Source organism: Ursus americanus, chromosome 32 (assembly GCF_024610735.1).
Source record: "Ursus americanus isolate L20-20 chromosome 32, mUrsAme1.1.p, whole genome shotgun sequence".
Taxonomy (NCBI): Eukaryota; Metazoa; Chordata; class Mammalia; order Carnivora; family Ursidae; genus Ursus; species Ursus americanus.
Window position 1 is genome coordinate 23,547,886 of NC_142158.1, and position 27,718 is coordinate 23,575,603.

Below are 27,718 nucleotides of genomic sequence, written 5' to 3' on the forward strand. Positions count from 1 at the left end.
ACAAAAATGTTGCCTAACACAGGTGTCCACTTATCTCAGGGACTGTTAACCAGGTTGATTTGCAGTGGTTTAAAACATCTTTTCAGACAGCCTGCCCTAATACTGAAAAGTCAAATAGCATGGTGAGTATTTCAAATGTGGACACTTTAATTTTGAAAATTACGTGTATAAATAAAGTAGCATTTCAAAGAGGCTGTATTTGAGAATATTTCTATCGTATATTGCAAAAGGTAAATGAATTCATGAAGTGGAACAATGTCACAGTAATCGTGGCATTGATATTGAGGTCAAAACTTGAGAAATTGGGTCGTCTTGTTTTTCTCTACTTTATGTCATCTTATTATATTACCCTTTTTTTTAACCTGTAATTATCAGAGAGGCACTATCTTAACAGAATGACATGTAAATTTAAAAGCCCACTGATGTCTGTACCTTCTTAGATCTGTTTTCTTTCTTTCTTTTGTGGCCTTTTCTAATTTTACCTGTATGTGTACACATTCTTCAATTATTCAAATATTTTTTTAAAAAAGTAAAAAGTAGTGTATCCTAGTAGTTAAGAGCATGGATTCAGGAGCTGGACTGCATAGGTTCATATCCCTGATGCACCACTTATTAGCTCTGTAACCTTGGACAAGTCACTTGTGCCTTAGTTTCTTCCTCTTTGGATGGGCGATGATAATAGAACCTAACTCTGAGTTTTGTAAGGGTTAAATCAGTTAATACATGTCATGTGGTTAGCTTGGTGCCTGCCATATAGTAAGTGCTCTCTCTCTATTAGCTTTATTATTATTATTATTATTATTATTGTTTTAATTTTTATTTTATTCACTTGCTGGTGGAATAAGCATTGAGCACATGTGTGTGCCTGAAACAAGAGCTATTTGCTAGAGGGGCGCCTGGGTGGCACAGCGGTTAAGCGTCTGCCTTTGGCTCAGGGCGTGATCCCGGCGTTCTGGGATGGAGCCCCACATCAGGCTCCTCTGCTATGAGCCTGCTTCTTCCTCTCCCACTCCCCCTGCTTGTGTTCCCTCTCTTGCTGGCTGTCTCTATCTCTGTTGAATAAATAAATAAAATCTTAAAAAAAAAAAAGAGCTATTTGCTAGAGACACAGAGATGAATAAACTGTCTTTCCCCTAAAAACTGTGAAGTCTGAAGAGAGGCACAAATCATGATAAATGTGCAGAGGGATAAACTCCTATGGGCACACAGTGGATGAAGCCGTCCTTGACTTGGGCTCGAAAGCCTGAATAGTGGTTTGATGGAGAGAGGAGGAAAGGCTTTCATCAGAAGCAAAAACATACCTAAAGAAAAGCATGTGTGCATAAGGGCACCTGGAAGGGAGAGAAATGGCAAGTAGTGGGCCTTGACCCGAGTGTAATTTGCGGGGGGCGGTAAGTTTAAGAAGCATAGCTTGGAGCAATGCAGATGAATGATAAATAGGCTAGGGTGAGAGGAGAGAAGGAGTTTGCAGTGCAAGCTCCTTACGCCAGACCCAGTAGGACGGGGTGAAAGACTGGGGAGTCGTGTAGCCTGGAAAAGTGACGATTAGAAGCAGTGTGATCTGGTGGTTGCTTCTCTATGCCCTGTATTCATTATTTGTTAATTATTTTCTTGTATGTTCTTTGTACTGATTTTTTTCTTACTTTAAGTCAGATTTATTGAGGCATAATTAATAAAGAAATTTACTTTGATTAATTTTGACAAATGTACGCTGTTGTATGAGCACGATAACATTACAATACAGAACATTTCCATTGTACCAGAAAGTTCCCTTGTGTCCTTTTGTAGTTGAGCCTCCCATCCCCTCCCCCCACCAAACACACATACCCACAGTCCTTGGCAACTGTTGTTCTGACTTCTGTCCTTATGGTTTTGCCATTTTCAGAATGTCATAGAAATGGAATTATATGTACTCTTGATTTTTTCACTTAGCTTAATGCATTCAGTTTTCATCCCTGTTGTTGTAATTATTAATGGTTTGTTACTGTTTATTGCCTAGAATTATTTCACTTTAAGGATGTGCCACAGTTTATTCACCAACTGATAGAAATTTGTGTTATCATCGTGGCTCTTAAGAGTCAAGCTCCTGTAAGCATTCATGCATACGTGTCTGCATTCTCTTGGATCAGTACCCGGGAGTGGTACTGCCTCTAGTCATACGGTAAACATCTGCTCAACCTTTTAAGAAACTGCCGGAGTATTTTCCAGAACTGCTATACCATTTTGTTTTGCACCAGCTGTTCCATTTGCTTCGCATCCTCACCGAAAGTTGGTACGGCCCGTATTTTAACCTTAGCAATTGCACTAGCTGTGTAGTGATATCTCTCTCTGGTTTTTAATTTGCTTTTCTCTGTTGACTGATGATGTTCAGTGTATTTTCATGTGCCTCTTTGCCGTCGGTAGATCTTTGGCAAGGTGTTCAAATCTTTTACCACCTTCCCCTCTCTTTTGGTGCAGTTGAGTTAGGAAACTATTTCTTAGGAGACTGCATACACACACACACACACACACACACACACACACACACACACACACACACAACTGTTTCTTAGGATGTGAAAGAAAAGAAGTTGATAAGTTGGACTTCATCAAAATTAAGTATTTTTGCTTCTCAAAAGATACTGTTAAGGAAATGAAAAGGCAAGCCACAGACTGGGGGCAAATAGTTGCAAAATACCTTATCTCCTAAATAGTTTATATCCAGGATATGTAAACGACTCCTACAACTGAACAGTAGGAAACCAATCTATTTTAACACAGGGGAAGATTTGTCTGTCTTTTTATCATTTTTCATTGCCTTTTAAAATTTTGGATATGTTAGAAACTCAGAAATTTGGGGCGGGGGAGTGATGAGTCAGCAATGAGATTCTTCTGTGGTTTCCAAACTTAAAATTTATATTCCCAGGAACTCAGAACAGGTCTGATAAAATATGCATTTCTCTCTCTGTGTTTTAAACTTTTTTTTTTTAAGTTTAAAAAGGATTTATTCAACTTTTCAGTTTATTTGTACTTTACTCTGATGGACACTCCTTTAAAGCCAGGGACTTTGTTTATTATTATTTTATATTTTAAGCTATTTTACACTACTTTCAGTGCTTAGTACAGTGTCTGGCTCAATAAGTATTTGTTGAGTGAATGTTAAATATAAGGTATGCGTCTAACTTAATTTTTCCCGTATTGTTCTGGTTCTCCCCACAGCATTTGTTTTTAAATTTTTCTTTCCCTGTTTCATGATGCTGACACTCTTTTTAATTAATGCATCAGTTTTGTATGCCACATATATAACGAATTGCACAAATATAGTTGCTTATACACCATACACAATAAATACACAGCGTTTATTTCTTATTTTACATTTCTGGAGACCAGAAGTTGGACACGGTTTTACTGGACTAAAATCAAGGTGTTGATAGGGCTGCGTTCTCTTCTGGAGGCGCTGTGAGAAAGTCTTTCTTGTTGCCTTTTGCAGCTTTTTTAGGCCACACACATTCCGTGACTTGGGGCCTATTCTTCCATGTTTCAAGCCAGCAGTGCTCACGCGCTCTCTCTCTCTCTCTCACTCACCTTTTTTTCAGTGTCTCTCTCTCTATCCCAGGCAGGGAAGAAAGGACTTATGTGAGTAGATGGGGCCCATCTAGAGAATCCAGGTTAATGTCATCCCATCAGCGAGGCCTGTGTGCCAGGGAAGGGACATATTCATAGGTTCTGGGGTTTCGGACTTGAACATCTTGCCTGAGACAGATGGCAGTATTTATTACTTGATGTTCTACATCTCTCATGTGCATTTGTGCTTTGGTTCTGTTATTACTCTCTCTTTAACTTTAGTATCACTTTAAAAGTCATTTTTTTTTACTTTGTAATACTGTCCTATTACTTAATCTGATTATAATATTCTAATGTCTGAAAGTATCTCTGTACTTAGTGCTTAGCGTGTTGAGTTTTGTGGTGATTGCTGAAAGAGCTGATTTTTTTCCACTACAGGAAGTTTTATAGGTATTTTAATTGGATTTAAGAGGAAGAAGTTTCTGGTACAGATACTCATTTTGCTTGGCATCCATCTAGCCTGGCCTTATCTGTCAATTAGTAAATTTTATCTCTTACTGAGTGTTAGTCACTAACTGGTACCGTTCAGGTAGCAAATTAGCTTTTAGTGATGCGTGGAATGTGCGCCATATAATTTTTGATGAAAGGGCTGTTCTACCATTGGGGAAGAATTTTTCTCAGTGAAGAGATGAAAGAAGATAAAACTATACTGGGAAATGAGAAACTTTTGTTCAAGAAGTTAAACCACACGTAACATCTAGTATTCTTTTGTGTACCTCACGAGCAAACTCGCTCACAGGCTTGTGAATTTGGTGTTTTTTCTAGTAGGGTTAGCTTAGTGACTGCTATGGACTTCCCCAAATTTTAGAGATTGGGACATTGAGTTCTCTTACAACACCATGTATAGAGGTAGGGACTTTCCTTCACAGCTTGAAGAAAAATTTTTAGAGAGAAAAATGTTTTATTTTTTTTTACAGAGAAGTCAGTATTGAACTTTAACCTATCAGGTGCCGATTATTGAATTAAACTCCCATATGGTAAAAGTGAAAAGTTCGGACCTACATTTGATGGACAGACTTTATATAGTATAGTTCTTCACAGAGATAGAAAGAAAGGCATTTTTTTTTTTTAAGGCTGGTAGAGTTTTTAGGTGGTTTTGAGGTTTTAGTCTGATATTTCTTAATTAGATTGGTAATGACAGGTTGTCCTATTTACATACAATCAAAATTAAGAGAACCCATGAGAGAATTCCTTTGGATCTGTGTTAATGTGTACCTATAATATATTAACCTCTCTTCTAAAAGGATTTGAGGTGTCTTGGGATAAAGTCTAGAAATAGTAAAATCCCAGCCAGATCTGTGCAAGTAAGAAAAAGACTCAGACCAAATAATAGAGAAATGTAGGTGAACGGTAGTCTTTAATGTGTTTTCTATAGAGTTACCCTGAGCAGTGCTGTTGAAATAGTTCTGTTAACCCCACAGCAACTTCCTTGTGCAGGTAGAATAGGATCTGAACTACACAGCGTGAGGTACAATGACTCACCTAACCTTCCTCCTCTCATTACCTGACCTCCTCTCCTGTCGCTCTGCCCCTCAGTCACCATCACTTCTGTCTCAGCCCTTGGAAGTTCACATTGATGCTTCTGTCTTAGGGTTCAGGTCCCAGGATTAATGCTGCCTGTTCAGAGGTTTACGTGGGCCTCTGCAGCAAAATGGCTCTCTCCACCTCCGGCCACTCCCAGATTTGATTTTCCTCATAGCATCTGTCTTGACCAGAAATGAACATTTTCAGTTATTTCCATGGTTTGCCCCCGCACCCACCATTAGAATGTAAGGCCCATGAACTAGGGACTTTGTATTTTCCACTGTTATATCCCCAGAACAGTGCTTTGCGCTTTGTTGGTGCTTAATAGATATTTGTCAAGGGAATGCATGTATGCCAGTGGTGATTTGTGGGGGAAGGTTTGGGGGAGTAGTTGTTATGGGGGCCTCCTGAAAGTCCAGGTTTAGTTGAATAGCATTCTGTGATCATTTAGTAATGACCTCCATGTGTATAGGCAAAGGAAAATTCATGAAATGTGCCACCCTCGATAAGATCTACTAAAAATCCTTGGCAAGACTTCAGGTGGATATCCTTGTCTCTTGGTTCCCTTAGCCTCAGAAATAGCAATAGTACCTACTGCCTAGGAATGTGGTGAGGATTAAATGTAATAATGCAGGTGACTTGTTAGCACAGAGCCTGGGACATAGTAATGGCTCAAGAAATGTTAGCTATCACTGTGGTACTACTAGTCATTATGGTATCTAGCTGCTGGTTGTTCAAAAAAAAAAAAAAAAAAAAGATACTACCAAGTGTATCCTAAAGCAGAACCTCTGACTATAGAACAGTATCAGCTTGCTCCCTGACTGGACTTTTTCTTTTTTTTAGCCTAGTTGGCCAAATTGTGTCTGAGATATGCCTAAGTTTCCTAGAGCTGCCGTAACAAATTGCCGCAAACTGGGTAGCTGTCTTAGCCATACCCTAAACCTGCACTTGCTGGTACGGCTGCCAGTAGCCGCGTGTGACTGTCTAAAGTAATTAAAATTAGACGTTAGCTTCTCAGTCCCAGTAGCCACATTTCAGGTACGCAGTAGCTACAGGGAGCCCGTGGCTGCCATGTTGGACGGCACAGCATACGAACATTTCCATCGTTGCAGAAAGTTCTGTTGAGTAGCACTGCTCTGAACAATTAGGGAATTTCAGAAGAGCACTTTTATTTGCTTTAGGTGACTTGGTACAGGTTTGTTTCTTCAATATGTGTTCAGTTATAAATTTGGAGTAGTTCATGATAGCCGAATAAAATATTTTTATGGATTTCTTTTAAAAGTTCTGCAGCAGAGTGACTCATTAATGTTATTTATGAATTGTTTGTTCACTAACTCCTTTCTTCATTGCCGAGAACATATGGAGTCAGTAATAGAATATACTGCATGTCTTTTTTTTTTCTGTATATTTATAACTAAGTGCCTGAAGGACACAAGATACTGTTTTATTTATTTTATTTGAATTATATGCCAGAAACTAAGCTCTTGTGTATTCAGGGCTGCAATTTATAGTATTAATTAAGAACAGCTTTCCTTTTCTCTCCAGAATGAATTCAATATATTCTTCATTACTGTGTGTGAATCTTGAGTTTGTTCTCTTGTGATTGTTTTTTCTTCTCTCCCTGCCTCCCACGTGTGCTTTTTTTTTTTTGCTTTCTAACTCCCCTCTTCCTCTAACTCCCCCTCTCCTGACTCCTCTCTCCCTTCCTTCTCTGCTTCCCTTGCTTTCTTTTTCTCCCACCACTTCCTCCAATATCCTCCTCACTAAAAGTGGACACAGCACAGTATTTTCTTTTAAGTCATTCACTGAGCTTTCCCCTTGTGCGTTTGTAATCCAATGCTGTTTTTTTCTTTGTCTTAATATTTAGGAAACCCTCCTTCTTAAAGTCCTAGAAGTCCTCCACACCACTCTGCAGAGATCAAATTATGTATAGGGAACATTGATTTTTCTACCATAAAGCAAACCGTAAAGTATTTTATAAAGTACCATAAAGCATTGCCATAAAGTAATCAAGTACTTTAAAAAAAATCAGAGAATATATTTTTTTGTTGCATACTTTCAAGCAAATTCTGTGTGACCATCAGTGTAAAAGAAAATGTATTTCTTCAACACACACACACGCACACACACCACACACCACACACACACACACACATATTTTTAAGCTTTTGTTTTGATGTAATTTCACATCATAGGAAAGTTGCAAACAAAAGGAATTACCATATACCCTTTACCCTGATTCCTCATATGTTAGTATTTTACCAAATTTGCTTATAATTCTTATACACACACACACACACACACACACACACACACACACACACATTTCTGATCCTTTGGAGAATAAGGTGCAAACATATGCCCCTTTACTTCAGAATTCACATATATTTCAAAAACAAGGATATTTTCATATACTATTGTAGTATAATTACAAAAGTCAGGAAATTACCATAGATACACTACTATAAGTTAGCATGCAGACCTTATTCAGCTCTTGCCAATTGTCTTAATAATGTCCTTTAAAGGGAAAGAAAGAACCCAGATGCAAAGTTGGATTCAGTTGTCAGGTTTCTTTAGGCTCTTTTAATCTGGAATATTTCCTCAGTTTTTCCTTGAGTTTCATGACCTCAGCATTAGAATGTTTGACCACCCTCAACCTGTATTATTACTATTATTTTTAAAAGATTTATTTTAGAGAGAACGCGCAGGGGCCGGGGGGAGAGAGAGAGAGGGTGAAGGAGTCTTAAGCAGACTCTGAGCTGAGCGTGGAGCCTGACACAGGGCTCGATCTCACAACCCTGAGATCAGGACCTGAGCCAAAACCAAGAGTCAGAGGCTTAACTGACTGCACCACCTTGGTGGCCCATATTGCTACTTTTGTAATAACAGCTTTTTTGAGCTATAATTTACACACTATACAGTGCTCTCATGTGATGTATGTAATTTAATGGTTTTTAATATATTCAGAATTATGCCACAATCACCACAATCAATCTTAGAATTTTTTTCATCCCTCCAAAAAGAAACTCAGCACTCCCTGGCAGTTTGTCTCCTTTCTTTTACTGCCAGCCGTAGGCAGTCACTAATCTACTTTGTTGCTGAAGATTGACCTATTCCGGCCATTTCATATACATGGAATCATACGGTATTGGACTTTTTTTTAGTCTGGCTTCTTTCAGTACTGTTTTACATATAGTAGCCCCCCCCCCCCTTTATCTTTGGGGGATGTGTTCCAAGATCCCCAGTGCACGCTAGAAACAGTGGATTGTACTGAACCCTCTATATACTCTGTTTTTTTCCTATATGTACATACCTATGGTAAAGTTTAATTTATAAATTGGTGAAGTAAGAGATTAACAATTTCTACTAATAAAATAGAACAGTTGTAATCGCGGCTATAATAAAAGTATTATGCAAGGCAGTGTGTCACGTAATGTACTATGTGATGTGGTGTGTCTCTCAAAGTATCTTCATGTACCGGAGTCATCCTACTGTACTCATCCTTCTCGTTGTGATGATGTGAGATGATACTATGCCTACGTGATGAGATGAAGATGAATGATATAGGCAGTGTGACCTAGTGTTAGGTTCCTCTTGACCTTCTGAGGATATGCCAGAGGGAGGACCATCTGCTTCTGGTTGGCAGGTAAATGAAACCATGGATAAGGGGGGGGGCGCTACTGTATATTATCTTTCCCTTTATGGTGTAATGATATTTCGTTGTATGGGTTTACCACGTTTTGTTTATTCATCAGTTGATGAGAATTGAGTAGGTTCTACCTTTTGCTTATTTTGAATAATGCTGCTATGAACATTTGTGTATAAGGTTTTATGTAGACATATGTTTTTATTTCTCTTGGGTGTATACTTAGAACTAGGATTGCTGGATCCTGTTGTAACTCTGCTGAGCTATTTGAGGCTCCGCCAGACTATTTTCCAAAGCAACTGCACTGTTTTACTACATTCCCACTAACAATGTAGGAGGGTTCCAGTTTCTCTGTATTTGTCTATGCTTGTTGTTGTCTGTCCTTTTGATGTAGCCATCCTAGTGGGTATGAAGTAGTATCTCATTATGGTAAAATATATGTAACATAAAAGTGACTACTTTGATTAATTTTAGGTGTGTTTCAGTGGCTTTAAGTGCATTCACACTGTTGTGCAACCATCACCACCATTAACCTCCAGAATGTTTTCATTTTAACAAACTGAAAATCTAGACCCATTAAACAATAGCTCCCTATTCCTCCATTGTGATTTTGATTTGCATTCCCTGATTGGCTAATGATATTGAACATTTTTTTCATATGCTTATTGGCCATTTGTACGTCTTCCTTGGCGAAGTGTCTATTCAGATCTTTTGCCCATTTTTATTTTTTTAAAAAAATATTTATTTATTTCAGAGACAGAAAGAGAGTTAAGAGCATGTGAGTAGGGGGAGGGGCAGAAGGAGAGAGAGAGAGTCTCATGTGGACTCTGTGCTGAGCCTGGATCCTGATGCGGGGCTCAATCCCACAACCCTGAGATCATGACCTGAGCTGAAATCAAGAGTCAGGTGCTTAACTGACTGAGCCACCCAGGCGCCCCTGCCCATTTTAATTTTAATTTTTATTTTATCATTTTTTTAAAAGTAGGCTCCATGCCCAGTATGGAGCCCAATGCAGGGCTTGAACTCACAACCTTGAGATTAAGACCTGAGCTAAAATCAAGAGTCAGATGCTTAACCGACTGAATCGCTCATTTTCCCCCATTTTTAAATGATTTGTCTTTTTATTATTGAGTTGTGTATTTTAGATACAAATCTGAATCATACTATGTTTATGATTTGCAAAAAGGTCTTCCATTTTCTGTGTTGTCTTGTTACTTTCTTGGTGGTGTCTTTGATGTATCAAGAGGTTTTAATTTTGATGGTGTTCAGTTTACCTTTTTCCTTTCATTTGTGTTTTTGGTGTAATATCTGAAATATTACCATCTAACCTAAGGTTCACCTACATTTATGAATATGTTTTCTTCCAAGAATATTATAGTTTTAGCGAACCCTCAACTTTGTAATTTTTTAACTGCTCCTCCTCCAAGTAATTCTGACCCTTTTTTAGGGATCCTGCTTCTTTCTCAGTCTGTGTGCTAAAAGACTGGATGCAGTGATCCCTTTGAGCTAATAGATATCCAGCTGCCTAGAATACTTTGATGTTTTCGTTCCACCGTTGGGTTTTCTCCTATTCTACTACTTTTATTCACCGTCTTGTATCCTCAGCTGGTATCTTGGTCATTCATCCCCATTCACTGGGAAATTTGGCCAAATCTTCTTTCCTTGTCCTACCCGTGTCTCCTTTTTCCCCCCTTCTGTCTATAGAAATAGTCTCTGTTTGCTGTATTTTCTTAGTTATGATTCATTACTATGAACTCACTGCTTCCCCTAAGTTCATTAACTCCCTTATTGTTAAGTCAGGCATATATATTCCAGTCTTTATGTTAACTTATTATTTCTGTAGCATTTGACCCTATTGGGTACTTTCCTCCTCTTTGAACTCTGTTATTCTGGCTTTGATCACATTCTATAAGGAAGCCACAGGAATTCTCTTCATAAAACTAGAAACTAGTGGTTCCAGTGAGGTGAGTTTGTTTGGGACCTAAGATCCAACAGAGATTTACTTTGCCTTTGGTGATTTCTCAAGTTAGTGCAACTACTACCATTATGCTGGGCTTGAGTGGTCAGAGGCAGAGCCGAATCCAGTTGTGTTCTCACAAGTCTTTCCTTAATTCCCATAACATACTGAGGCCAAAGTAATATTTAAAAGAGATTTGCCACTGCACTTTTTAAAAGGTTCTTACTCAGTTGAGTTCATTGCAGCACCATTGTATAATAATGAAAGATTAAAAATAACATAAGGGTCCATCAGTTGGGGAATGGGTGAATGCGTTATGGTATATCTATACATGAGATACTAGGCAGCTAGTAAAATAAATGAAGTAGACCTATGAGTACTGATGCTGTATAGAAGAAAAAATAAAGACACAGGTCTGTTATTTTCTCTCTCATCTATCTGTTTACCTATTTATCTCATAATTTGTAAGAAAAAAGGACAGAACAGAGGTATATATAAATGTTCTGCATTGGGAAATGTCTTGGTATCTACTTATTGAGCTATTATGAGGTTATCTTAGGAGTGGAAATGGAGGATGTAGGATAATATGGGTTACTTTATTTCCTTTTTATATTTCTAATTTCTTTGAATTTTTTCAGTGAGCATATCTTTCTTCTGTAATAAAGCAATGATTCGAAGATTTTAAGGCATAAGTAATATCAACTTATGACTCATTCTTTTTTGACTTTCTCTCTTCCCTTAGCTTCTTGCACTATATCTTTGCTTTTTTCATTTTCCTTCTATACTCTAGCCACTGTAACTCAGTCTCCTTAGTGGGCTTCTCCTATCTTAATCCAGTTTAGCCCTGAAAAGTCACCTTTAGTTCCCTGAGAAGCATTCCTGGGTTACTCAGTCACAATTTATTACCTTTCCTCTGTGTTCCATGGCACCCCATGGTGTCTAGGGTAGGAGCTGTTATTATTTGATTTTGTATCCCATCGACCTGAGCACAGTGCCCAGCACACGGTAGACATCCATTAAAAAGGGGCTTCCATGTTAGAATAATAAAGCATAGAATTTGGGGTAGATCTCCTTAATACCAGCATGTCCTTTTGTGTAGGTTGTCATTTCATGCCATTTTTCTTGAAGAATGCAAAGAAGAGAATGTGTGTGTGAAGAGACATGTTTTAATTAAACGTCAGTTTATATCTCAGTATGTGTTGAGTTTATGTTGATAGGGTATGCTAACAGAACTCCAGGCAGTTTATTTAAATGTATTACGATTTCTTCAGTTATCATTGGAGGACAGGAGAGTGGTAATTTCATACTTCACTGTAACACAAAACATTAATACAGAATATTTTTTATAGTATCTCCCAATGCATTAATTAAAGAAAACCTATATTTGTGTGCTTGGAAAATGTGATACACTGACTCAAGCAGAAGGGTAAACACAAATTAATGTTTCTTATCCATGTAAATTGCTTGTCTAACAATTTGTTTTCTTTTTAGGTTCAACAGATAGATCGAGTGGTAGAAGTTGTGGAAGAAACAATTAAAGGTAATTGTTGAAAGTGGGATAAGCAAATGTATATAGTGGTCCCCCCTTCCTTACCTACAGTTTTGCTTTCTGGATACAGTTAGCCACAGTCATCCTATGTCCAGAAGCAGATGATCCTCCTTCTAACTTATCATCAGAAGGTCAATAGTGGCCTAATCCTACATCACAATGCCTACCTTGGTCACCTGGCTTCCCATCATATCATCACAAGAAGGGTGAATATAGGACAGTAAGACACTAAGAGAGAGAGACACACACACATTCACATAACTTTTATTGCAGTCTGTACTTTTAATTTTTCTAGTTTATTATTAGTTATTGCTGCTAATTTCTTACTGGGCCTCATTTATAAATTAAACTTCATTGTAGCTATGTATGTATAGGGAAAAACACAGTACATACAGGGTTTGATACTATCTGTGCATAGTTTCAGGCATCCCCTGGGGGTCTTGGACTGTATCCTCTGGCTGATAAGAAGGGGGAACTGTTGTATTGTTTGAACTATATTATAAAAATATCACTTAACATTTATTTACATATAAAATTATAGCATTTTGTCCTTGACTGATTCATGCATTGACCAATCTAATACAGGAGGCATATATTTGATTGGCTTATAAATGAATCAGGTCATAGTCCCTTTTTTTTAATCTCATTTTTATTTTTGTGTGAAATAGACTTCATTTGAGTTTCAGATCAGGAAGACATAATTTAATCAGTTTTAAAATAAGGAAATGAGAGACGCCTGGGTTACTCAGTTGGTTAAGTGTCCGACTCGATATTGGCTCGGGTCTTGATCTCATGGTTGTAAGTTTGAGCCCCATGTTGGGTTCCACACCGGGCATGGAGCTGACTTAAAAAAAAAAAAAAAAGTAATTTAAAAATAAAGAAAGGAAGGAAGGAAAGAAAGAAATGATTTTATTTATGTGGGTTTTTTTGCAACCTTATTGAGATACAGTTGACATTATGTGCATTTTTTTTAAATCACCTAATTAGTTGCAGTTACCCTATTTAAAATTACATTAAAAAAATTTTTTTTTTACTTTTAAGTAATCTGTATACCCAGCATGGGGCTCAAACTCACAACCCTGAGCTCAAGGGTTGCATGCTTTTCCAACTGAGTCAGCCAACTGCCCCTATAAGTACTTTTAAAAGTAGTATTCAGTTTTGATATTCTTCTGAATATAATTTTTGTAGTTAACACTAGAAAAATAGAACTATGCTTTGTTTCGTTAGCCATGGTTCTTCGAACCAGATTCTTATTGAAGTGACTGAGAAATAAATTATCCTCAGTGCTGTGGTTTAATTTTTAAATACTCATGGTCCATTTTCCTCCGTTAGATTAGTACAAATAAAAACCAGTAATGGAATGTTGACATATTACATGAATTGAGCTGCTCACTTAAAATTTTGTTTTGTTATAAGTGGGAATTGTGTGTTTAAAAAAAAGAAAACGGACTGCTGTCACCACGTTGAGATTCCAACCACACACTTTCCTGCTAGCTTGTGTCTGCCACCTTCCACATGCTGTTCATTTATTTCGACTCCTTGATTTATTGGATGATCGTAGAATGTGAGAATTAGACTATACTTTAATCGTCTTTGAAATTTCAAAATAAAATGAAATACAGTGATTAAAAATGTAAAGCAGTGATCGTTTTGAATAGTTTGTCAAACTGGGTACCGGAGTCCCCACCTTGGAGAGCGTGTGAGTGCTGGCGTTTCTTGTGCAGCTCTGGTGTGACAGGCACGATGTTGAGCCTTTCGCCGGGATTACGTTGTTTAATCTTCACAAGAGCACTGTGAGGTGAAGTGGGTGTTAATATTTTCCTCATGCTTCAGACGAGGAAGTTGAGACGTGGGGCGTTCAGCTAGCGAGTGGCAGGGTCGGGACTGGCATCCCGCAGGCGCACTCCAGGCCTGTGCTTGTGAGTCTGGTGCTGCATTCGTGCCGCGGTGCTGTACCTTCTCTCATCTCTCCCACCCGACAGTCACTGTGTTAGTGGTTGACTGAGTTTCTGGAAGTAGTGCTCCAGGATGCTTGCGGGTTGTTGTCTTACTCCTCTTTTGTCTTAAGTACCAGCACCAGGATGGGCACTCAGTATATACATATATATTAAATTAATGGTGATGAAGTTAGCACAGGAGAAAATCTAGGCGACCTGGGGTATGGTGATGACTTTTTAGATGCAACACTAAAGGCTTGATCTATAAAAGAAATAATGGGCAAGGTGGACTTATAAAAATTAAAAATGTCTCCTCTGCAAAAGACACTGTCCAGAGAGTGAGAAGACAAGCCATGAACTGGGAGAAGATGTTGGCAAAAGATGTATCTGATGAAGGACTGTTATCCGGAATATATAAAGAACTCTTAAAACTCAATGACAAGAAAATAAATAAGCCAGTTAAAAAATGGACTAAATACCTCATCAGACACCTCACCAGAGAAGATACATAGATGGAGAATAAGCATATGAAAAGATGCTCCACGTCCTGTGGCATCAAGGAAATGCAATTAAGACAAGATACCACTGCACACTCATATGTATGGCTAAAATTGGATCACTGATAACCGCAAATGCTGGTGAGGATATGGAGCAGCAGGAACTCCCATTCACTGCTGGTAGTAGTTCGAAACGGTACAGCCATTTTGGAAAACAGTTTGGCAGTTTCTTACAAGACTAATATATTTTTACCATACGATCCAGCAGCCATGCTCCTCGGCATATACCCAGAGGGGCTGAAAATTTGTGTCCACACAAAAACCTGCACAAAGATGTTTATTCAATAGTTACCAAAAGTTGGAAAGAACTAAGATGCCCTTCAGTAAGTGAATGGGTGAACTGTGGTCCATGCAGGCAATGGGATATTGTTCAGTGCTGAAAAGAAATGAGCTATCTGGTCATGAGAAGACATAGGGGAAACTTAAATGCACATTACTAAGTGAACGAAGCCAATCAGAAATGGCTACACACGGTGTGGTTCCAACTCTGTGACTTCTGCAAAAGGAAGAGCCAGTAAAAAGATCAGTGTTGCCAGTGTTGGGGCAAGGAGAGGAAGATGAATCAGCAGAGTACAAAGGAATGTTTTAGGGCGGTGATACTATTCTATATGATACTGTAATGGTGGGTACATGTCGTTATATATTTTCCCAAACCCATAGAATGTTCAACACCATGAGTGAATTGTAATATAGTCTTTGGGTGACTGTGATGTGTCAGCATGGGTTCATTGATGTTACAAAGGTACCATTCTGGTGGAGGATGTTGATAATAGGGACAACTAGGGGGGTGGTATATGGGAAGCTCTGTACTTTTCTGTGCTGTTTTGCTGTGGACCTAAAACTGATCTAAAAAATAAAGTCTAATAAAAAACAGCCAGTAGTAATATTGTTCTCTGAAGGCTGCCAAATTGCTTGCAGAGGGATTTCTATAGGAAATCATGGAAGGTTTAAAGGTAAACTACATTTTTCTATACTGACCATACTTCTGACACCAAATGTGTAGGTTTTTGATACCAAGCAATTTTTAAAATTTAAACATCACAAATAAGATTTTTTATTTGTCACCATTAAATGTCTGAATTTTAAACAGATTCTTGGACTAGAGGCTCATATCCGTCCGTTCGTTCAACTTTATACTGGTCTCATCCCTGGTAGCTTTTCCAGACCTACTGCCTTCATCATGAAGCTTCATGAGCTTTCCTTTCCCAGTTCAAACTTGGGCTTCTTTAGCATGTTTACTCTTCTAACAAAGACATCATGGAGTGGATGAATAGATGGGCAGCCCTTTTGTATGTCTTTTCCGATGCTGCCTGGAATCTGCTTATTGACCATTCCTTTCAAGTCATTTGTGTGCACGTCTCGGTCATGATTTCTGTCATCTTTTTCTGAATTTGGACCTGTTGGTGCTGAGCTTAAGAGGTCTTCTGAATATGATTGTTGCATTTTTAACTAAAATCAACACAAAATAGATGACATGGTAGTTTTGACATGAACATGTGCTTCAGTCAAAGTCTGTCATTTTTTGACCATGGAGCACATTTTGTCACTGGTAAGATCCACGCCATGCTAATTTACCAGTTTTTGCCCTGAACATCCTCAATAATTAGCTTGAATTTTCTAAATGCAACTTCTTCATTATGCAGATCAGCAAGGCTTACTTCAAAAACGCAACTCTTGGGGCCAACAGATGCAATTTTGGTTCCTTGAGTTCTCGTGACTAGTGTTTTTTCCAGTATTTCTTATACTGAACATAGCTGGTGCTTTCACATCATACAAATCTTTCTTAGAAAATGGATCAACCACTTTCTTCTTGCCTCCCTTTTGCTGCCTTTTGTAAGGTGTTTGTTCTTCCGAATTGCCATGGTGCTGCTCAGGGAGCCAAAGGGGCTATACCAAGCAATTTTGACTCTATCTGGAGTGAGTGCAGACCTCACTGGTTAAAGGCTCAGTTCCATTTGAATACCCGCCACTTCAGATGCCAACTGCAAGTCCAGACTGTCACCTGTACTTCTGATAGACCAACTCTAAGTTGGGTTCTCACAACCCTTTACTTAGGTTTGATAATTTGCTAGAGTAGGTCATAGAACTCAGGAAAACTGCAACTCAGGAACACGCAAATGGAAGAAATGCACAGGGCAAGCTATGTGGTAATGGAAGTGGAGCTCCCATGCCTCTCTGGTTATGCCATCCTCCCAGCGCCTCAATACATTCACTAACCTGGAAGCTCACCAAACCCCATCATTAGGGGTTTTTTGTAGAGTCTACATTATGTAGGCATGATTGATGAAATCATTGACCATTGGTGATTGAACTCCCAAAGGTGGGGGCTGGGGCTGAAAGATCCAACCCTCTAATTACATCTTTGGTTCCTTCGGCAACCAGCCCCCATCCTCTAAGAGTTATCTCATTAGCATAAATTCAGATATGATTGAAAGGGGCTTATGATGAGTAACCAAAAATGCTCCTTTTACCCTTGTCACTCAGGGAATTATATGAGTTTTAGGGGCCCTGTATCAGGAACTGAAGATGAAGACCAAATATATATTTCCTGTTATATTACAATATCACAGAAGGCCTATCACCTCTGGGTTGAGTTGATTGGGGATGGCTTCTCACCGAAGAGTTTTTGCCTGAGTGGTTTTACTGGGGAGATTGAAATTGTATTTAATGTGAGAGCCCACAATGAGGATGAGTTAAAGATGAAGTTGATGGGGTTGTTCCCTGGCAGATTGGCTTGACGGTGGCAAGGCTGATGAATTAAGTATTAGTAATGCAGCAGGAGAACTTTGGAGGTGGAAGAAATAATTTTGGTAGGTGCTCTTAGTTGCAGATAAGGAAGCTGAGGTAGGGAAGCTGTCAAGTGAGTCATCATAGATCTCCTGGTTCGTGGGGATCTAGGCCTGCCCGTGAACTTCTGTTCTTCACTTTCTATTGCCAATATTTCATTTAGTGAAATAATGTGGCATTTGTAGCAGTTGATTAGTCCTTGGTTGACTTTCAGCAGGTTGCTTTTCTGAGGCTCAGTTTCCTTAGTTCGAAGTGGAGAGGATTAAATGGATATGACTTTTGAGATACCTGGGACATACTACAGGATCAGTTTTTGTTACTCTTTATTTCTTACTACCTCCTTAATACCCAGACTGCTGAAATAATCTAGCAGGTAGAAGTGACTCTTCTTCCCATCTGACTTCGCTGCTACCATTTTCCTGGGGTTATGTACACTCCTGCACGTGTTCCTTCAGTGGTTACCAGTTCCTGCCGAATGAAAGTGTGACTTCTTAGTGTGATCTTAATGATATTTTCCTCTATCCTGTCCTTTTCACTCTTTCGTCCACTGATTCCGTATGTACACCTTTTGCTCCAGCCAAATGTGCTATTTGATGTTTCTTGTGTGGTATTTGCAGCTTGCTCTGTGTTTCCCTGAGGGTCCTGCCCATGAGTGGATGCGTTCTGTTTACTCTTACAGACCCATTCTCCACCCTGACGTGTGTCCATGGATGCTGATCTGTGTGTATTGAGTCAGTAGGACCCTTGCTTTTTGGTGTCTGAGAGGATTTTTCCAGCTGGAGGTTGGAGGTGTGACTTGAGTGTGAGATAGCAGTATTTGTCACGCTTTCTCACTCTCTTCTTCCCAGCGTCTGCTGGTTTTGTGCTTCCCTCAGCGGGGGGCCACAGAGCCTGTCAGGTGGCCCACTCTATTCAGCTGTTTCTCCAGGTTCTTCTAACCGTTCCCTTCCTTTGCTTTCTCAGGCCCAGGGGTGGAAACAGCACCCTATTGTTGTCAGCCTGAGAGTATTGCATTGTCTCTTGTTGGTTTTCCTAACCTTGCCAAACCTTAGTAAATAGTCCCTTTATTAAAACCTCTTCAATTATGCAGTGTGCCATCTGCTTTGCTGGGACCCTGATTGATAAATGCTCCGTGGAGAAGCGAGTCTTTGCCCAGAAGGGCCAGATGGAATACAGCCTGACAAGAGGATTTTGCCACCACTGTCTTGTTTCCACATTTGATTCCTGTTGGGCTCTCTTCATATGTCTTCTTTGAAGGGGGTTTGGACATACAGCTTCTGCCACGGCCTCTCTGCATTTTTCTTACTGTTTATGGTATATCAAATGATGTTTTAAAAATGTATTAATAAGCTACATTGATGCCCAAAGCATTTAACTATTGCAATTAACATAAAACCATATAAAGTGTATTCCATTTGTGTCTGTCTTGATTGGAACAAAATGGAAAGTTCCAAGTTATTCTGAATGAATCTTCCCTATTTTAATAGTGGCCTGAAAATTCCATCCATTCATAGCATTTGCTTTAGGAGAGAACAGATTATAATGAATTTAGGATTTTCTTCTGTATCATCTTGATAATTCAACAAGGCAAATAACTGATTCTGAGGGAAGATGTATGGAGTTTAAAAGATTTACATTTCTTTCTTTCTTTTAAAATATTCATGCACCTTAGTCTTGGTTTACATGGTCACTAGAACCTTTTTTTTTTTGTATGAAAGCTCTGAAGGGAATATCAATCTGTATTTCTTCTGCTATGTGTACATTATGTCCTCCAAACCCCTCCCCCAAAAAATCCTTTAAAAAAATTCTTGTCTTTGTAAAAATAATCTACTGGATAACTTAAGACAAATGATTGCAAGTAAATATTGCCTATTGAAATTAGAAGAATGTTTTTACTATTAAGTCATATTTCTTCCCCACTCCACCTCTAATAAAAGAGGTCTTCATTGTTATTAATGTGTTTGCTGGTATTTCATTCAGTCTAATTCCAAATGCCTCCAGTGTCGGTAATTCAAGACTTTCCCAATATGGCACAATCTGCAAGTTTAATTGATTTTCTGTTCCCTTTAACTTCTTAGTAATTGATGCAGTCTTGGATTAGACTGACCTAAATTCCCAGGGTACTTCACCAAATAGCTCCTTCTAACTTAACACATTGCTGTTCATCTTCACTCTGTCGAATTTTGTACTTTGCATTTGGTACGAATTCAGAGTATAAACTTTTTGTGAATTGAGACTGGAAGGCAAAACTATTTCCAGCGTGGTTTTCATACGTGTTAATAACTGAGCGACCTCCCAAACGGCCCGTGGAGATTTCCTTGAGGCTGCTTTCCAAACTGAATGAGTAAGTGAACTGAGCTTGGCTACGTCACGTGGTCCGTCTGGGACGGTATTGGACTGCAAAAGCACGTCTACTTTTTCAGGATTTGTTTTTCAGTAAAATAATGTTATTGATTTTCAAAATATGCTTTGAAGGGACTCTTCTCTGCATCCTCTCAATATGTGTAATCACCGCCACAGTTATATAGTCTGAATATGCTGGGAGGTGTTGCACATTGGTTTTACATATTGGGAATACTTCCCGGTCTCACTGGTGTAATTAAATAAGTGATAACTTCTATCTCGTAATAACTAAAGAAGCCAGGAATTTATGGCTGTGGTTTATTTAGTTTTTAACAATGAGCCTGTTTTATGTACCATGTTAATACATGATTATAGTGTCGCAAACACTGCATTTTGCCACCTTCTTAAATGTGTCAGTTTGTCTTTTCCTCTTCCTTTGCCTCATTCTCCCCTCCTGACGGTTCCCCCAGATTAGCAGTAGGATTCTAACTTTACTTATTTGCCCTCTATACTTCAATGTACATTATTTCTAGAATGAATTTTTTAATCCGTTGTATCTTTTATTTTGTCTAATATTTTTCTTCCTCTAAAGGTTTTAAAACTAAAATAAACACTTAAGTGTGCCCCCCCCAGGTGGATTCTGCTGCTTTATGATTCAGAATTGTTTTATATGTTTTTGGTTTGTCTTTAATTATACTGCTTTAGTATGCTCATCACTTACATTTCCTTTTTTGTTCAAAGATGCATTTTCTTAATGGGTTTGAAGCCACCTTTTATTATTAATGGAATTAATTTTTTATGAAGTCCTGGTCTTTCATTAACTTCTGTTTCTTCATTCTGGGATGGGGCTACAAGGGGGAGGGTACAAGGTGTCGAATAGTTTGTTAGTTTGACGATCTTACTGGAGTTTTCACATAACACACTGTTATAATGGTTCACTGGATTTGATTGTTCAAAACAAGGTAAGGAAATTACTTTCAGCTTGAACCTCTTGGGCTTCCCATGACCCAACCTTCCTATTAGTGGTCCCACTGATCTATCTGGAAATGTAGCCCCATCCTTCCTTGTTTAAATATTAACGAGGAATTGCCTACTGTGAAAATTGGACGTTCATGTTAACTCTTGCATTTTTTTTTTTTTTAAACACAGGTGGGACCATGTCCTTCCTTTACTCTGACTTCTGTGGTGCCCCCCCCTCCAACCCCTCCCCCCAACTCAGAGTAAAAGGCAAACTTGTACAGTGACCTCTGGGGATCGGTATGGGCTGCTTCCTCTGCAGTTTCCACTACTTTCCTCTCCTCCAGCTCTGCCCCCTTTTCATTCTGCTTTGGATGCATTGATCTCTTTGATGTTTCTCTCCCCTCCAGTTTAATGGAGAAATAATTGACATACATCACTCTATAAGTTTAAGAGATACAGCACGATGGTTAGATTTATATGTATTGTGAAATGATTACCAAAGTAGGTTCAGCCAACCTGTACCTTCTCATATAGGAACAATCAAAAGGAAAGAAGGAAGAAAAATTTTCTCTTTGTGGTGGGAACTCTTAGGATTAACTCTCCTAACAGCTTTCGGGTATGCCATACAGCAGTGTTAGCTGTGGTCATCAGGTTGTACATTACATCCCTAGTACTTACTTATCTTATAACTGGAAGTTTGTACCTTTTGACCACCTTCCTCCAGTTGCCTCTTCTCTCCTCCACTGCCCCCCTGCCCATGGTAACCACAAATCTGATCTCTTTTATTATGAGTTGTTTTTTTTTTTTCCCTCTTCTTCCTCTTCTCAATCCCCTCATATAAGTGAGATCATACAGTATTTGTCTTTCGTAGTTCACTCAGCAGAATGCCTTCAGGGTCCACCCATGTAATTGCAAATGGTAGGATTTCCTTATTTTTTTGTGGCTGAATAATATTCCATTGTGAATATATACCACAACTTCTTTATCCATTCATCCATTGATGGATACTTAACATAGTTTCTGTGTCTTAGCTCTTGTAAATAATACTGCTTAAAATATGGGAGTGCAGATATCTTTGTGAGTCAGTGTTTTTAATCACCTTTGGATGTATTTTTAGAAGTGGAATATGCTAGATCCTATGGTAGTTCTAGTTTTAATTTTTTGAGGATCCTCCATAGTGTTTTCCATACCATTTATAATCCTACCAGCAGTGCACAAGGGTTGCCTTTTTTCCACATGCTTACCATCATTTATCTCTTGTGTATTTTGATGATGGTCATTCTAATAGGTGTGAGGTGGTATCTCATTGTGTCTTTAATTTGCATTTCCCTAATGACGAGGGATGAAAGGTAGTATAGACATTTTTTTCCCCAATGGCTTTCTTTTTTTTATTATAATATTTTTTTATTATGTTAGTCACCATACAGTACATCCCTGCTTTCCGATGTAAAGTTCGATGATTCATTAGTTGCGTGTAACACCCAGCGCACCATGCAATACGTGCCCTCCTTACTACCCATCACCAGTCTGTCCCATTCCCCCACCCCCTCCCCTCTGAAGCCCTCAGTTTGTTTCTCAGAGTCCATAGTCTCTCATGCTTCATTCCCCCTTCTGATTACCCCCCTTTCTTTATCCCTTTCTTCCCCTACTGATCTTCCTAGTTCTTATGTTCCATAGATGAGAGAAACCATATGATATTGTCTTTCTCTGCTTGACTTATTTCACTTAGCATTATCTCCTCCAGTGCCATCCATGTTGCAGCAAATGTTGAGAAATCGTTCTTTTTGATAGCTGAGTAATATTCCATTGGTAGTATAGACATTTTAACAACATTTGTTCTTCCAAACCATGAGCATGGAATGTCTTTCCATTTCTTTGTGTCATCTTGAATTTCTTTCATTAGTGTTTTATAGTTTTCAGAGTACAGATCTTTCACCTCTTTGACTAAGTTTATTTCTAGATATTTTATTGTTTTTGATGCAATTATAAATGGGATTGTTTTCTTTTTCTTTTTTCTTTCTTTTTTCCTTTTTTTTTTTTTTTTTAACTGGTTCAGGATTGTTTTTATTTTCAGAGCCTGCAACAGTTGGTCAGCAATGCTAGCTAAGCTGGTACGATCTGAAGGCCATCCCACTTCCCTTTCCAGGTGTTCACCAACAGAATCCCTACAAACAAGATTAGAGATCAATTGAGATGTATCTCCATGTGTGGTGAGAGGGAGAAGAGGCCTTCCTCTCTCCTCATGTTCCCCTTCTCCCCAATTACTTTTTCTAACAAGATTGTTTTCTAGCCAAGTGCAACTCAAACTCATAACAGCTACCAGCCATCTTCAATACCACTGCTTCTAGAATGAGGAAGCAAAGTAAGACAAGAGTGGGATTGTTTTCTTAATTTCAATTTCTGTACATTGATTTTGTATCCTGTGACTTTACTGAATTCATTTATCAGTTCTAGTAGTTTTTTGGTGAAGGTTTTTTGGTTTTCTGTATCTAGTATCATGTTATCTGCAAATAGAGTTTACTTCTTCCTTAACCAGTTTTTGGATGCCTTTCATTTTTTTAAGTTGTCTAATTGCTGTGGCTAGGACTTCTGGTTCTGTGTTGAATGAAAGAAGTAAGAGTGGACATTCTTTTCTTGTTCCTGACCTTGAGGGTAAAGCTGTCAGTTTTTCAGCATTGTGTATGATGTTGGCTGTGGGTTTGTTATATGTGGCCTTTATTAGGTTGAGATATGTTCCCTCTAGACCTGCTTTGCAGAGGGTTTCTATCATGAATGGATGCTGTCCTTTGTTGAATGCTTTTTCTGCATCTATTGAAATGATCATATGGTTTTTTTCCTTTCTCTTATTGATGTGATGTATCACGTTGATTGTTTTGCAAATATTAAACCACCCTTGTATCTGGGAATAAATCTCCCTAAATAAATCATGATATATGATTTTTTAAATATATTGTTGGTTTTGACTGGCTAATATTTTGCTGATGATTTTTGCATCCATATTAATGAGAGGTATTGGCCTGTAGTTCTCTTTTTTATGGTGTCTATCTGATTTTGGTATTAGGGTGATATTGGCCTTATAGAATGAATTTGGAAGCTTTCCTTTCTCAAGTTTTTTGGAACAGTTTGAGAAGAATAGCTATTAAAATAGCTATTTCTTCTTGAAATATTTGGTAGAATTTGCCTGTGAAACTCTCTGGTCCTGGACTTCTGCTTTTTGGGAGTTTTTTGATTACTGGTTCAGTTTCATTGCTGGTCATTGGTCTGTTAAAATTTTCTATTTTTTCCTGCTTTAGTTTTGGTAGGTTGTATGTTTCTAAGAATTTAGCCATTTCTTCTAGGTTGTCCAATTTGTTGGCATATAGGTTTTCATAATATTCTGTCACAGTTGTTTGTATTTCTCCTCTTTAGTAATTTTATTTGGGTCCTTTCTCTTTCATTTTTTAAATGAGTCTTGCTATAGGTTTATCAATTTTGTTGATCTTTTCAGAGAACCAGCTTCTTGTTTCATTGATCTGTTGTTTTTTTAGTTTCTGTATTATTTATTTCTGCTCTAATCTTTATTGTTTCCTTCCTTTTGATGGGTTTGAATTTTGTTTGTTCTTTTTCTAGCTCCTTGAGGTATAAGGTTAGGTCATTGGAGATTTTTCTTCTTTAAGTAGGCCTGTGTTGCTGTAAACTCTTAGAATGACTTTTGCTGCATCCCGAATATTTTGGACCATTTCGTTTTCATGTAATTTTTGATTTCTTGATTAACCTATTCATTGTTTAATAGCATGTTATTTAACCTCCATGTATTGTGCTCATCCAGATTTTTTCTTAGAGTTGATTTCTAGTTTCATAGCCTTGTCAAAAAGATGCATGGTATGACTTCAGTCTTTTTGTATTTGTTGAGACTTGTTTTTTGGCCTAATATGTGATCTATTCTGGAAAATGTTTCATGTGCACTTGCTGTTTTAGGATGGAGTGTTCTGAATATATCTGTTATATCCATTTGGGCCAATGTGTGTTTCAAAGCCACTGTCCTTGTTGATTTTCTGTTTGGATGATCTGTCCATTGAGGTAAGTGGTGTTAAAAGTCCTCTACTATTATTGTGTTATTATCGATCAGTTCCTTTATGTTCGTTATTAGCTGTTTTATATATTTGGGTGCTCCCATTCTGGGTGCACAAATATTTACAATTGTTATATCCTGTTGTTGGATGGTCCTCTTTATGATTATATAGTGTCCTTCTTTGTCTCTTGTTATAGTCTGTTTTAAAGTCTGTTTTGTCTGATGTAAGTATTGCTCCCCTGCTTTCTTTGAGCATCCATTTGCATGATAAATGTTTCTCCATCCCCTCACTTTCAATCTGCAGATGTTTTTCAGTCTGAGATGTGTCTATTGTAGGCAGCTTATAGGTGGGTACTGGTTTCTTAATCTTCTCTGTCACCCTATGCCTTTTGATTGGAGCATTTAGTCCATTCAGAGTAATTATTGATAAATAGATATTTATTGCCATTTTGGTACTTGCTTTGTGGTTGTTTCTGTAGATTTTCTCTGACCCTTCTCTTGCTCTGTTTCATGATTTGTTGGCTTTCTTTAGTGGTATATTTGGGTACCTTTCTTTACATTCTTTGCATATCTATTACTGGGTTTTGATTTATAGTTACCATTGGTTTGTATATAACATCTTCTGCATATAGTAGTCTGCATTAAGTTGATGGTCACTTAAGTTTGAACCCATTCTTTACTCCTCTCCCCACCCCCACATTTTAGGTATATGGTACCATATTTTGCATACTTTTATTTTATGAATCCCTTGACTGATTTTTATAGAAATATTTATTTTTACTACTCTTGTGGTTTCTTTATTTTTCTTTTTTTACTTTTCATACTCTTACTTATGGCCTTCCTTTTCACTCAGAGTCCCCTTTAATATTTCTTGCAGGGCTGGGTTAGTGCTCATGAAGTCCTTCAGTTTTTGTTTGTCTGAGAAACACTTTCTCTCTCTTCTGTTCTGAATGGTAGCCTTGTTGGATAGAGCATTTTTGGTTGTAGATTTTTCCCTTTTAACATTTTGAATTTATCATGTCACTCCCTAATGATCTGCAAAATTTCTCCTGAAAAATTGGCTGATAGGCTTATGTGGTTTCCCTTTTATGTAACTGTCTTCTTTACTCTTGTTGCCTTAAAATTTTTTTCTTTATTACTGCTTTTTACCATTTTAATTACTATGTGTCTTTGCGTGAACCTCCTTGTGTGAATTTGGGGGGATATCTCTGTGCCTCCTAGATCTGGATATCTGTTTCCTTCCCCACATTGGGGAGATTTTCAGCTATTATTTCTTCAAATAAATTTTCTGCCCCCTTTCTCTCTTCTTTTCAAGTCCATATAATGTGGATGTTATTACGCTTGATGAAGCCACTGAGTTCCCTAAGGCTATTCTCAGTTTGCATAATTTTCTGTCCTCTCCTTTGCTCAGTTTGGTTTCTTTTCATTACTCTGTCTTCCAGGTCATTAATTCTGTGCTTCATCTAGCCTGCTATTTATTCCATGGAGTGTATTTTTAATTTCATTTATTGCATTCTTGGTCTCTGATTGGTTCTTCTTTTTATCTTTGTGTTAAGGGTCTCACTAATGTCATCCACTCTTTTCTTCAGTCCAGTGAGTATCTTTATGATGATTACTTGAAGTTCTCAGTCACATGTATTACTTAACATCCATTTCACTTTGGTCTCTTGCCGTGGCTTGGACCTGTTCTTTCATTTGGGAGATGTTTCTGTCTCCTCACTTTGTCTGGCTTTCTGTGTCTGTTTCTCTGTGTTAGGAAAGTCAGCTACTTCTCTTGCTCTCAATGATAATAGGCTTATAGAGAAGAGAAGAGGTCCCATAGTACAGTGTCCCCTGTTCCCCAGGGCCTGACTCTACAGGGAGTGTCTCCTATGTGTATTGCATGTGCCTTGCTGTTGAGTCTTCAGCCTCTTTTTCCTTCAGTCCAGTTATCTGCAGATGCTCTCTTTGCCTGTCGTGCGGTAGTCTGCTTGTGAAATGAGAACTGCTCCCGCCACTGCTGGAACAGAGATCCTGCAAAATGCGCAGGTCAGGAGATGTGGTGCCGGCAGGGTTTGTGCCAGTCTTCTAGAGGAAGGACCTGCAGTGCTGGGACTAACTGGAGGGTGACTGGGAAGGGTGGACCATCGAAGTGGGGTGGGGGTGGGGGATGCTTTTCGCAAATAAGTTGGGTAAAGAGTACTAGTTCTGCACTGCTTCCCACAGGTGGCCCTTGTTTATATGCCGATGAGGCTGGGTTGGGAGATGGCTCCTGCCAGCTCCTTTGTTCCTCGAGGGGTCTCCCTGCCATGCTCCGAGATGATACATTCTTCCTCCCATGTACGGCCCTCCCGCCCCCCACCAATTTTAAACCGCTGGCTCCACACTCTGTCTGCTCAGGCTGTTTGTTGTGCTGTTTCTTTAAAGGTGGGGACTCTGTTTCCTAAAGTCCTCCAGACTCTGCCAGAGCCGAGCCCACCAATTTTTAAAATTTCAGGCTTTAAGGCCAAATGGTTTCAAGAATTCATGATATTCAGCCCCTCTCACTTTGAAGGAAGAATGTTACAGAGACTCGTCCTTCCCATTCCTGGGCTTCCGTGTGAGAGTCTGTTTTCTGCCCTTCCTCAAGCCCCACCAGTCCCCTCCCCATTGCGGATGGCCACATTCACTTTTGCTCCCAGACCATAGTCTTTGCCCTTCTTACATTCTTTGATGTGGCCGCTTGCCTGCCTTTAGTTGTGGAGTTCTTTCTGCCAATCTTTGGGTCCTTTCCTGAGTTATTTATGTTAATACGGGTGTTATCTAGTGGTGTCAGTGGGATGAGG

General features: G+C 38.6%; 1 protein-coding gene and 1 pseudogene across 5 annotated transcripts in view; one reads left to right on the top strand and one right to left on the bottom strand.

The window, feature by feature from the left end:
- The window catches only part of CDKAL1 (CDKAL1 threonylcarbamoyladenosine tRNA methylthiotransferase), a 673,848-nt gene that overhangs the window by 174,691 nt on the left and 471,439 nt on the right, over positions 1-27,718 (top strand). For all 5 annotated transcript variants that reach the window (XR_015722607.1, XR_006779269.2, XM_087858100.1 and 2 more), the window contains one exon: positions 12,222-12,270. Coding sequence is in view for 3 of the 5 variants with exons in the window: in XM_087858100.1 (XP_087714226.1) it covers positions 12,222-12,270 (49 nt within the window). In the remaining 2 variants the exon portion in view is untranslated. The remainder of the gene's footprint in view (positions 1-12,221; positions 12,271-27,718) is intronic.
- LOC123791038 (small ribosomal subunit protein eS1 pseudogene) lies at positions 15,856-16,635 on the bottom strand (annotated as a pseudogene).